The following is a 12,500-nucleotide window of genomic DNA, read 5'->3' as shown; positions in this document are numbered from 1 at the left end:
GGGTGGTACAGGGTTGTCCAGGGTAGTCCATGGCAGTCCAGCATAGTCCATGGTAGTCAGTCCATGGTAGTCCGGAGGAGTCTGGGGTGGTCGTGCTGTAGAATCGTAGCCGTCATGTGTGTGAGTGAGACTCAAATTTCTCTCTATACGACCCCAATCGGCCAGGTCACGATTCAATTGAACGTGTTTAAGGGTAAGTTTTTCCAAAATATTTGGGTATGTGTGAGTCGAAGCCTCAAATCGCAAGGGGAATTTTCAACAGCCATTGACATTGACGATGACGAAGCCAAAGAAAGGGGCAAGTCGGCGAGGGCAGACTTCTGAAATGGAGGAGCGACTTGAGGAATAGTGTCGACTCATGAGGGTCTGATCAGCGCAGAACGTCAGCGCTGCAAGTTCGCTGCACAAACAACCACAGTGGCGAGTTGTATGACGTTGGTTTCGATGTCAAAATATTGCGAGATATTTGGCCTCCAGCAAGTGTGGGAGTACCCCATAACTCAGCCCGTCTGCTCTCCGTCTTCAGATTTTCTCTGCTCAAAGACAGCAGTTGTTACCTGTGTGCGCAGTGGAGACTGACAATCTGTAAACGTCAGATGTTGAATGTGCACTGATACATCTTTTCATTGTGCTTCATAATTTGAAAAATCTCTTAATGTGGCCCTTGAGACAAACTGCAGTTTAAGGTACTTCCACTTTGGCTTCAGCACTTGGCCATAATGGTTGCCACTTGGGGAAGATACTGGCCGGCATTGGCCCACTTCGTTCACAGCGGAGGGAAGTTTAACAGACCGCCCCCTCAGCGTATCTCACCGTTCCTTCAGAGATGGTACCTGAAACCCGGTTCCGGATCTGTGCCGCACACTGAATTGCCACAAAGTGATGAAAAATAAATATATCAAAAGTCATTGTGGTGTCGGGGTAGGGTGGTTTGAGCAGCCACACCTTGTCTTTGGTGTAGGTAGTCAGGCAAGGGATCAGAGGTGGCTGTATGCCTGTTGCTTGTGAGAGCAATCAACGAGCAACAGGTAAACCCCCATCCACACACACACACACACATAGGCAGAGAGCCTCTGTTGTGACGTGTGTCCACCTGCTCCCGGCTTGTTGCACCTAGCCCACTCTCTACAATAAACTGGTGCGTTTGCAACATCTCTGCCTGTGTCTCTGTGTCAGAGGGCCCTGGAAACGCCACTCGGGTGGGGTGTGGCAGGCGGGACTGCCACAGGGATACACCAACTTCTCCATGAATTTAGCACAGAGCGGTTTCAGTTTTAATCAACGATATTAACTTTTATTTGGCATCTGTGTCTGAAAGGCTAATGTGTTAGCAGACTGGATTAACTCTTCCGGTAATCTCCTCTGAAAAAAGCATGAATAGCCCCCGCGTGAAACAACCGCTGAATTCATTACTGAACGGCAGGTTCAACTCAAATTTGCACATTGTTAATTTCTATTCTCCAGACCTGTATAAACAACCCAAATGGCAGATTTGCATGGGATTAGAATCTCACGTCCTGTCACAGGAAGTCACCGAACCTCCCCAATGAAACTACTCATGTTCGAATAGGGCTTTCGAAATGTCGTCAAAATTGAATTCTCGTCCACGCTGGGCTCCTCGTCTCGGACGCATTACAGCTGTGGACATATTGGCGCAGCCGACCAGATGACCAGGTGACCTCCACTCGCTGCAGCTGCGGCCAAAAATGTAAGTAAACAGAAAGGGTTGCATGAGGGGCGGAGGGATGGACTAAGAGAAGGGGCCAGTGTGTGCCAGAGACGGCACTTTGGGGAATAGGAACAAAACAGAACCCGAGCACTGTTGCCTACAAACAGCTGAGTCCACAGTACTTAAACACACACACACACACACGCACACACACACACACACACACACACACACGCACACACACACACACACACACACACAGGCTCATCCTGGCTAAAGGGACCAGGGATTTTGTTGGCACATTTATCTCTGATATTTCAACATGTGTAGGTGGGTGTATGATGGTCCATGCACGTGTGTGTCTGTATGTGTGTGTGTGTGTGTGTGTGTGTGTGTGTGTGCGTGCGTGCGTGCATGTGCGTGACTTACCGAACACGTTCTCCGTATCGTCCAAGTTGGCCGACATGACGCCGCTGCAACGAGAGAAAGACAGAACCACAGGACAGAAACCAGAGGGATTTACTCGGTAAAATCACCTTTATTTAATCAGGTTTTTAATCAGTTTCAGGTAGTGCATCAGGCAGGACGGCGCTGGGCATGAGCTGAGAAGCAGGAGCCGTTCGCGTCCCTTCTGCTCTTCCTTTTTAAAGCGAGCGGCATCGGAAGCGGAGCAGCCGCGACGGCCACGTGCAGCCAAAAGGCTCCGACAAGCACTTAATGGAGGCTTTAAACTGAACCTCGGCAACGCAGTCTCACGAGAGAATCACCAAAATGTGACTCTCGGGCAAAAAAAAAACCGCCACGATAATAAAAGAGTAATATTAATTATATATACCAAGCGACGGCCCGATTGTCGCCGATTGTTATCACAGTCAGAAACGACTTGTTCGGGTGAGGTTTCGATGCGTTTCTACAGACAATTACAGGAGCATTCAAAGGAAAAAAAGCTTAACTGTCTGAATAAACGGAGAACAAGAGTTAGAATAAAATAAAGCAGAATAAGAAGTGAAGTAAAAAATAAATAAATAAATAGAAATGTCCATCAGCACTCCACTGCACGTGCCATATATCTCAAACCATAAATACCCCTCAGGTAGGATTGTGCCTGTAAACTGTTCCGAGTGTGTGCAGCACAGAAGCTCAAAGTGGGTGTTTTTGTTTGTTTGTTTGTTTGTTTGTTTGTTTGCACGCGGGACTTGGAGCGTGGCGGTTTGAGCGACTCGAATGACGACGAGGGGACCAATTTAATAATGAGGTCATATGTGCGGGCAGGTGGGTGGGTAAGGGCTTCATAGATAGATCACAACCCCGCGCCTGCCACGCCAGCCAGCCTCTCGGTATGATGGCGAGCGGAACAACTGTCGCGGGTAATAAATCTCCGGGCGGAGAGATAAAGCTGAATGTGGGGCTTCTGCAGGGGCACGTCTGCAGATAACGTCGCCGTGATCCAAAACAGACAAGGAGGCGGCCCCAAATATCCGCTTCCAGCTGAACACGGGGCAATTAGCTCTGTTTCTGTACAAATCTCCAATTCGACGAATCCACAATAAAACACGGTATCAATAATAAAAATAAAAAAATGCACTTGAATGAAAGCGCTTTAATTTTGGGATTCCAGCTGACTGCGTGGGGTGGATTCCCCGCCCCGCGACGGTCCCGTTTCGTTCACGCGGGCGGGACCACCCCCGGTGCCGTCGCTCTCGTTGGGGTCTAATCAGATTTCCATCCCCGGGGTCGAGCTCTGCGGATTCGTATCCCACTGCTAATCAGGAGATTCCAAGCACCGCGATTGTGGGATGAGAACCAGAACCCGACTAGAGCGCTTCTCCGGTAACGAGAAACCCAAACACGACAGGAAGGGAACGGAGATTCCCATCGGAGCCGCGGGACGGGGCCAGGTGCACCGCGGGCCCCCACCCGGGAAGACGCCCCGGGATTTCAAAACGCGCTCGTTGTGTTTCGATCAGCGCTCATTGTTTGGATACGAACGCGGCTGATTTAAAACATGCGCGTTGGTTTTAAAGCGGTGATCCGTCACCCTGCCCGCATCCCCCGGGTGACTCTCCAGGATTCAGCTGCAAACTAACTTTTTTTTTTTTTTTAATTAAACTTCCAGATTTCCTTCTCCTGGTCGATTGATTCGTGTTTTCTTTCATGAACGTTCGTCCATAACGACCGTTTATTGACCACAATGAGCAACGAGCTCCACCGCTTCCGCTCATTCACTGCAGCTGCCTTTTCACTTCCTGCGGTCCCCAGCTTTGGATTCTTGCCGGGAAAGGCGCCGCCACCAAACAATGGAAAAAGCAATGGAACCATCATGTTATTGTTGTTATTATTATTATTAGTATTATTGTTGTTGTTGTTGTTGTTGTTGTTGTTGTTGTTAATATTAATATATTATAATTATTATAATTATTTAGTTTTATTTTTATTCATAATATTCATAATATTTTTATTTTAATTCATTAATATTGTTATTGTTGTTGTTATTATTATTAAACCATTATTATTATTATTATTATTAATAGCACATAGAGCACATGCATGACTGAATATATTTTTACAACAAAATAATCTTATGGATTACCACTTTAACTTATTTGTGTTGGTGTCTCTTGTGTAGATAGATATAGAGAGACAGACAGACAGACAGACAGACAGACAGACAGACAGACAGACAGCTGATGTCCCTCACCCGTCACGGTGAATATTAGGTGCAATATTGTCATCGTCAGTAGGTTGGCTGGTAAAATTCCAAAATGTGATGAGAATTTTAATATTATGACTCAATTCAAACATGACTTGACTCAGACTGACAGGTTCTGTCCACTTCTCCCTTCCTCCCTTCTTTCCCTCATCCCCTCCTCTCTTCTTCCCCCTATCTCCCTCTTCCTCCTCCTCCTCCCCTTCCTCCTCTCCTCCTCCTTCTCCCCTCCTCCTCCTCTCTTCATCCTTCTCTCTTCCTCCACCTCCTCCTCTCTCCCTCCTCCTCTCTTCCTCCTCCTCTGCAAACCTTTTTCCCCTCCATCACGTCTCACCCCCTCCTCCCTTCTCCGCTCCAATCCTTCTCTTCCTCTTTTTTACTCCACTTCCTCCGCGCTCCACCCATCTCCCCTCTCACCCTCCCTCCATTTGACAGATCAAGTGAACCCAGCCTGGTGGAGGTGAATCATTTCTGGCGGCGACATTTTGCGCCAAATTCAATCCATTCCGACAGAGTTGGCAACAGAAGTAAATTTGTGGCGAGACCTTCGTGCAGGGTTCAAATCCAAGCGGGGGACCATTGGAGAGCCCAAAATCGAGGGCTATCCAGAGAGACAGATAGATAGATAGATAGATAGATAGATAGATAGATAGATAGATAGATAGATAGATAGATAGATAGATAGATAGATAGATAGATAGATAGATAGATAGATAGATAGATAGATAGATAGATAGATAGATAGATTTCAGCACCACAGCAGTGCTCTAATGCATCACTTCCATCCCATCATCATCTGCTGTCTGCTGCATTGCCTCAGCCTCCCCGGGGCCTGACCCCCTGAAAAGCTCCATTAAGAATTCACTAGGAGACACTAAGGAGAATCCTCAACCTCCCCTTGCTCTGCCAAGACGTGCACACACACACACACACACACACGCACACACAAACACACACACACACACACACACACACACACACACACACACACACACACACACACACACACACACACACACACACACACACACACACACACTGTCTGGTGTTCTATGTCTTAGGTTGGCTGTGTCTTCATGCATGAATGCACACACACTCCCATCACCATTTACTTACTACCATCAAACACACACACACACACACACACACACACACACACACACACACACACACACACTGGTATAAAAGTGAGGTCTGAGTAAATACACCTGGCACATGTGGACGGTAGGATCCATGTTTCTGGTGAGACTTTTAAACCAAAAAATTGTAAATTTGGAGACCGGTCATCACAAGTATGATACACAACACACACACACACACACACACACACACACACCCTGTCCGGCATTCTAAAGGCTGTGTGTCCTCGGGCGGTGGTCAGGGGGGACGTGGTAACTCAGCTGATGTCCCTCAGCACCGCTGACCCACTTCCCTGACAGGAGGGAGAAGAAGAAGAGCGGTGGAAGGGGGAGGAGGGGAAGAAAGAAAGAGCCTCCGAGAACCTCAAAGACCCCCCCCCCACCCCCCCGGCACCAACGACCCCGCCCCGCGCCGCCTTTCGACTCCAGCCTCGAGGACAACCCCCGGATCCGAGTCTACCCCCCTCCCCCCGCTCCCCGTCAGCGTGGTATTCCCTGGAAGGGGAATAACCACCCATTTAGGAAGCGCGTACAATAATCCTCACGAGCCTCCGGGCGCGTCCCTGCAATATTTATGATCCTGGCTGCCTCTCCCAGCCTCCCCGGCGGAACCCAGGACTCCCACGCCTTTGTGCTGTGTGCACGGCGGCCGAAAGCTGGATATTCAACGAGTACACACAGTCATGTCTGCGGTTTTAACTCTGAGGACTGATGGTGGATTTCGAATTTTTTTTGGGGGGGGCTCAAATCTGTTAGCCTCCTATCCTTTCATAGCCGTAACACGTGGTGAGTTCAAGGCCGTAAATAGCTGGAAGCAGCCGTCCGTCTGAGCAGCAGTTCTTCTACATCTGTCTCATGTTCCAGCTTCATTCACTACAGTGTTAATTAACATGAAAAAATATATATACAGTATATAATAAATATACAGTATATATACAGTGTATATATACAGTACATAATAAATATACTGAATATACAGTGTATATAATAAATAGACTGTATATATACAGAATATATACTGTATATAATAAATATAATGTATATATATAGTATATATACAGTGTATAAGAAATATGCTGTTTAAAAGTCCATCAGGAGATTCCTTGATATTCCCTCCGCCCTTAAACCTCTTATTCCAGCGTCTCCCATGTTTAAGCGCTACCTCCGTGATTACTTTAGGTTTTTTGTATTTACCACTGTTTTTTTTATTTCATTTCACACAGCACTGCTCTGGGTGGACGCCGGCAAGCGAGCTGCTCATTGTTGTGCTGATTTTTTTATTCTGGAAAATAATGAACAGACGCAACTGTTATTATAGTCACGCTCCTTGCGACACAAATGGAAAATGTTGTGCTGCGAACGGAGTTCAGTTGAATGGAATGCGTGGACTTGTTTACGAAAACCCATAAGCGTATTATGCAATTATTTAGTGCTTTTGATGCGTGCAAGTGTGACAAATGAATCATTGGCTGTGACACAGAGCTCCCCATAGTGTCGTTTTCACACTTTACATGCTGGAACAAATTTCCCATTTAAGAGTAAATGACAGTCAATCTGCATAGGGAATTTTGGGACGATTAAATTTTCGTTTCTTGGTCTAAGACCGGACACGCTGGCGCAGCTGGGGGCCGGGATGACGTTATTGGGGGCCCCTTGTCTGCGGCTCCTGGGGCGTCTTATCTGCAGTTAAGAGTTCACCTGCTCGGCGGCATCTGCACTTTATCTGCCTATCTCATACGGACGTAGGACGCGGCGCCACATGGCCCTACACCGGGGTCAGCGCCGCCCACCACCTGGCCTGGGCGGCGGGGGTGGGGTGGGGGGAGGGGCGGCGGAGGTGGAGGAGGGTGGAGACGATGGGATTTCTCCGCCCGCATCACACCAGAACAGTCAGGATAAGACCTGCTGGTCCCCTATCTGATTTTCGAAGGCTTGTATTTAATGCTTATCATTGTACATTACCATTTGTTATTATCTTTGGGCTTACCCTTCTGTTTCACTGGCAGCTTTATCCAGTTTATCTTTTGTGTCATTTTATTTGTATTGTAATTGTTTTTGTTTGTTGTTTATCATTAGGTTTAGTGTATTTGACCGTGGTAATGAGTGCATGTAAAAAAACGCTGCTTGACTCTTAAACTGTTCATTTGGTGTTTTTAGGTTTTAAGCAGTAAGGGTTTTATCGTTCATTATCTTGCCATATTTTATTGTGTAAAATTAACTGTGGGTTTTATTGTATATTTCCAAAATTTCCATCTTTTTAATTTTTTGGAATTTTATTCTATTGTTATTATTACTGCCTATTGTTTTTGATATGAGCTGCTGGGACACTGCGATTTCCTATCCTATAATCTATCTATTTGTCTGTCTATCTATCTGTCTGTCTGTCTGTCTGTCTGTCTGTCTGGATAGCCCTCCATTTTGGGCTCTCCAATGGTCCCCCGCTTGGATTTGAACCCTGCACGAAGGTCTCGCCACAAATTTAATTCTGTCGCCAACTCTGTCGGAATGGATTGAATTTGGCGCAAAATGTCGCCGGCAGAAATGATTCACCTCCACCAGGCTGGGTTCACTTGATCTGTCAAATGGAGGGAGGGTGAGAGGGGAGATGGGTGGAGCGCGGAGGAAGTGGAGTAAAAAAAGAGGAAGAGAAGGATTGGAGCGGAAGAGGGAGGAGGGGGTGAGACGTGATGGAGGGGAAAACGGTTTGCAGAGGAGGAGGAAGAGAGGAGGAGGAGGAGGAGGAAGAGAGAAGGATAAAGAGAGGAGGAGGAGGGGAGGAGGATGAGGAGGAGGAGGAAGAGAGGAGGAGGAGGGGAGGAGGAGGAGGAAGAGAGGAGTAGGAAGGGAGGAGAGGAGGGGATGAGGGAAAGAAGGGAGGAAGGGAGGAAGGGAGGAAAGGAGGAAAGGAGGGAGGGACTAGGGGAGGAAGGGAGGAAGGGAAGGAGGGAGGGAGGAAAGGAGGAAGGGAGGAAGGGAGGAAAGGAGGAAGAGAGGAAAGGAGGAAGGGAGGAAGGGAGGAAGGGAGAAGTGGACAGAACCTGTCAGTCTGAGTCAAGTCATGTTTGAATTGAGTCATAATATTAAAATTCTCGTCACATTTTGGAATTTCGCAGCCAACTTACTGACGATGACAATATAGCACCTAATATTCAACGTGACGGGTGAGGCACCGCGGGGCTGGGGCCCTCGGGGCTGGGGCCCTCGGGGACGTTGGTTTGGATGTGAGAGGGTGAAATGAAGAAATAGAGGGGGGTGAGACAGAATCTAAAATAGATGGAGGGTGAGACGGTGCATTTAGAGAGAGGACGTCCACGATAAAGAGAGAGAGTGAGAGCATCAGAGAGGGAGCGTTGGGCAGGTAGCCCAGGAGAAAGGCCATCTGCCTCGTCACCCTGTGTGTGTGTCTGTGTCTGTGTGTGTCTGTGTCTGTGTGTGTTTTTTTAAATGTTCAATGTATTTTCATACACACATGTCCTCATACATGCGCAGGTGTGTGTGGTTGTGTGTTTGTGTCTATGTGTGCGTGCGTGTCTATGTGGGTGTGTGTAGTTGTGTGTGTTTGTGCCTGTGTGTAGTTGTGTGTCTATGTGTTGTTGTGTGTGAGTGTTTATCTGTGTGTGTGTGTGTGTGCGTGCGTGTGCCTGCGTGCATGTATATGTGTGCGTGCATGTGTGTGGGGGGGGGGGGGCTGAACAGATGGACACTGGGAAAAAAAATCTTGTTGCTGAGGCCGAGACGGAGCGGGCCGTGAGACGAGTCAATGGCACAAAAACACAGGAAGAAAACAACGGAACAACAACAACAAGCGGAACAAGAGGTGGAGGTGGAGGTGGCGAGCGGCGTCGGGCGGCCGCTGGGAGCAGCGGGGCAGCCGTGCAGCTGCACCCAAACGCACCAGAGGCGCGGCGGGACGCACCGGGGGACGCACCCCAGCCGCAGTCTGGGCTCCAGCTGTGAAGCGCTTTGTTAACAGGACGTGGCGGCGAAGCTCCCCTCTCTCTCCCGTTTCTCCCTCTCATCTCCCCGGCTTTTTCGCCGCCGCCGCTCTCTGATCCCGAGCCGGGAACGAATTATGGGAATTTATTAAACAACGGGAAAGGGAAAAACCTCGGAGAGTTGAGCAAATTAGCGTGGAGGCAGAATATGTGTCTGTGCGCAGCCTCAGGGAATAGTTTCAATTTATATGACAAGTACTCTTCTCTCTCTCTCTTTCTCTCTCTCTCTCTCTCTCTCTCTTCTCTCGCTCCGCCCCCCCTCTCTCTCTCTTTCTCTCTCTCTCTCTCCTCTTTCTCTCGCTCGCCCCCCTCTCTCTCTCTCTTTCTAATCTCGTACCATACATTTACATTGAAAAGATAACGAGAATGATTTTCTTCTCTCCGGGTAAAGCAGCATCATGGCATCGTTTGCCTTGGTTTCCCAAAAGCATCCAGTATCAAGAATGTGTGGTCCAGGTCTGTTAGGTACACAAGTAATACAAAGAACAATTTGGCATCATATGGAATGGCCTGGCATGGCGTGGCAGGATATGGCATGGTATGATAATCCACAGGATGGAATGGGCCTGGCAAGGCATGGCATAGAATGTATGGTATAGTATGGCATGGCATGGTGTTTTTATATGGTATGATATTGCATGGCGTGGTATGGCATCGAACAGTACGGTATGGCATGGTACAGTATGGTATGGTAATGGTACAGTATGGTATGGTATGGTACAGTATGGTATGGCATGGTACAGTATGGTATGGCATGGTACAGTATGGTATGGGCATGCTGTGGTATGGTATGGACAACAAAGCATTGCCGGTTCCCAGAAGACCTGGGTTTGGCTCTTACAAACAAAATGCACTGTCAGGTGGTGGTGGTGGTGGTGGTGGTGGGGGTGGGGTTGGGGTGGGGGGTGGGGGTGGGTGGGGGTGGGTGGAAGTGTGTTTGTGTGTGTGTGGGTTGTGTGTGGGGGGGGGGGGTTGTCAGGCAAACAGGAAAATGGAGAGACAGACAGAAGAAGAGGAGAGATAAGGGAGAACGATGAAGAGGCAGATGGATACTAGAGGTAGAGACAGACAGCACACAGCCAGAGGGAGACAGGTCAACGACAAAAATAAATTATTTTTTAATTGTCAGACAGAAATGACTGCTGACAGACACTAACACGCACGCACGCACACACGCACACAGCACACACACACCACACACACACCCCCAAAGCCACGGAGCACCACCTTCAAATCTCTCTCCCTGAAGACCTCCACTTAGTTGTCATGGCACAGCGGCATCACCTTGTCTGTCCCAACACTTCCAGAGCACCACCCACAGTTCCCAGTGTTCCTCGGGACTGGCACCCAGCAGGGGCGGGTGCTGGTCTGCGGGTGGAGGCTGCTGGGCGCTGGAGCGCTGCCCGGGTGCCGGCGTGTCCCCTGCGCCGCCTGCGTGCGTCAAGGTGTCTGCCGGGCTAAGAGCCTGATGGTGAGCTAGTGCTGGCTCACCCCTACTCAGCAGAATGCTGCACTCTGCCTCCCCACACTGAGGCATGCACGCCGCCCTCCCCCCGCTCTCTGTCTCACCCCGCTCTACCTCTCTACCTCTATCTCCACCTCTCCCCTCCTCCCGCTCGCTTTCCTTCTCACTACATATCTCTGTCCCCCTCTGTATTCATCTCATTATTCTGTTTTTCTCTGTTCTCTGTTTTGCCTTATTCCCAGTGTGGTTTGCTCTCTCTCTCTCTCTCTCTCCTCTCTCTCTCTCTCCCTCTCTCTCTCTCTCTCCCTCTCTCCCTCTCTCTCTCTCCCTCCCTCTCTCTCTCTCTCCCTCTGTCTCTCTCTCTCTCTCTCCCACCCTCTCTCCCCCACCCTCTCTCTCTCTCCCTCCCTCCTCTCTCTCTCTCTCTCCTCTCCCCCTCCCTCTCTCTCTCTCTCTCTCCCTCCTCCCTCCCTCTCTCTCTCTCTCTCTCTCCCTCTCCCTCCCTCCCTCTCTCTCTCTCTCTCTCTCTCTTCCCTCTCTCTCTCCCCTCTCTCTCTCTCTCTCTCTCTCTCTCCCTCTCTCTCTCTGGCTGTTTCCCTTGTTTGTCTGCCTCTCTCTCCGTTTGCTCCTTCCTCTCCCTCTCTCTCGTCGCTCCTCTCTGTTTTTCTAACTGGATCCCTCTCTCTCGCCTTCTCCCTGTTCAGCAGTGGTATGCCTGCCAGCACCAAGGACACATCAGACAAGAGAGGGAGGGAGGGAGGGAGGGAGGGAGGAAGAAAGAGAGAGAGGGATATGGACATGCATGAATGAAAGAAAACGGGAGAGAGTGAGTGATGACTTGGTCCAGGCAGAGGCAGGATGCGTGGATGAAGGGAATCAAACAGAAAGAGGAGAGAATGATGGTGGAAAGAAAAGATGGAGAGAGGGAGAAGGGGAAAGAAAGGGTTGGTTGTCTGGCTGTTTGCGTTGGTTGGTTGGCTGTTTGGTTGGTTGCCTGTTTGGTTGGTTGGTTGGCTGTTTGGTTGATTGCCTGTTTGGTTGGTTGGCTGTTTGGTTTGATTGCCTGTTTGGTTGGTTTGTTGGCTGTTTGGTGGGTTGGTTGGTTGGTTGGTTGGGTAGTTGGCTGGTTGGTTGGTTGGCTGTTTGGTTGGTTGGTTGGCTGTTTGGTTGGTTGGCTGTTTAGTTGGTTGGTTGGCTGTTTGGTTGGTTGGGTAGTTGGTTGCTTGGGTAGTTGGTTGCTTGGTTGGTTGGTTGCCTGTTTGGTTGGCTGGTTGGTTAGTTGGTTGGTTGGTTGTTTAGTTGGTTGGTTGTTTGGTTGGTTGGTTGCTTGGCTGTTTGGTTGTTTGGGTAGTTGACTGGTTGGCTGGTTGGTTGGCTGGTTGCCTGTTTAGTTGACTGGTTGGCTGGTTGGTTGGTTGGTTGCCTGTTTGGTTGGTTATTTTTTAATTTCATTTGTTTTCTGGTTTGCTTGTTGACTGGTTAGTGTTTAGTTGTGTAATGAATTGACCTATTTGAAGCACAAACA

At 49.0% G+C, this 12,500-nt stretch overlaps 1 protein-coding gene across 1 annotated transcript in view; it reads right to left on the bottom strand.

The window, feature by feature from the left end:
• samd14 (sterile alpha motif domain containing 14) overlaps positions 1 to 10,800 on the bottom strand; it is a gene marked incomplete at its 3' end in the record, with an annotated part of 28,923 nt that extends 18,123 nt beyond the window's left edge. The window contains exons 1-2 of the mRNA XM_080010219.1: positions 10,738 to 10,800; positions 2,099 to 2,142 (exon numbers count right to left, since the gene is read on the bottom strand). Coding sequence (XP_079866345.1) covers positions 2,099 to 2,135 — 37 coding nt within the window. The 5' untranslated portion in view covers positions 2,136 to 2,142; positions 10,738 to 10,800. The remainder of the gene's footprint in view (positions 1 to 2,098; positions 2,143 to 10,737) is intronic.
• Between the last annotated feature and the right edge of the window lie 1,700 nt (positions 10,801 to 12,500).

Source organism: Zeus faber, assembly GCF_960531495.2.
Source record: "Zeus faber genome assembly, chromosome: 11".
Taxonomy (NCBI): Eukaryota; Metazoa; Chordata; class Actinopteri; order Zeiformes; family Zeidae; genus Zeus; species Zeus faber.
This window is presented reverse-complemented; position numbering and strand designations above follow the sequence as displayed.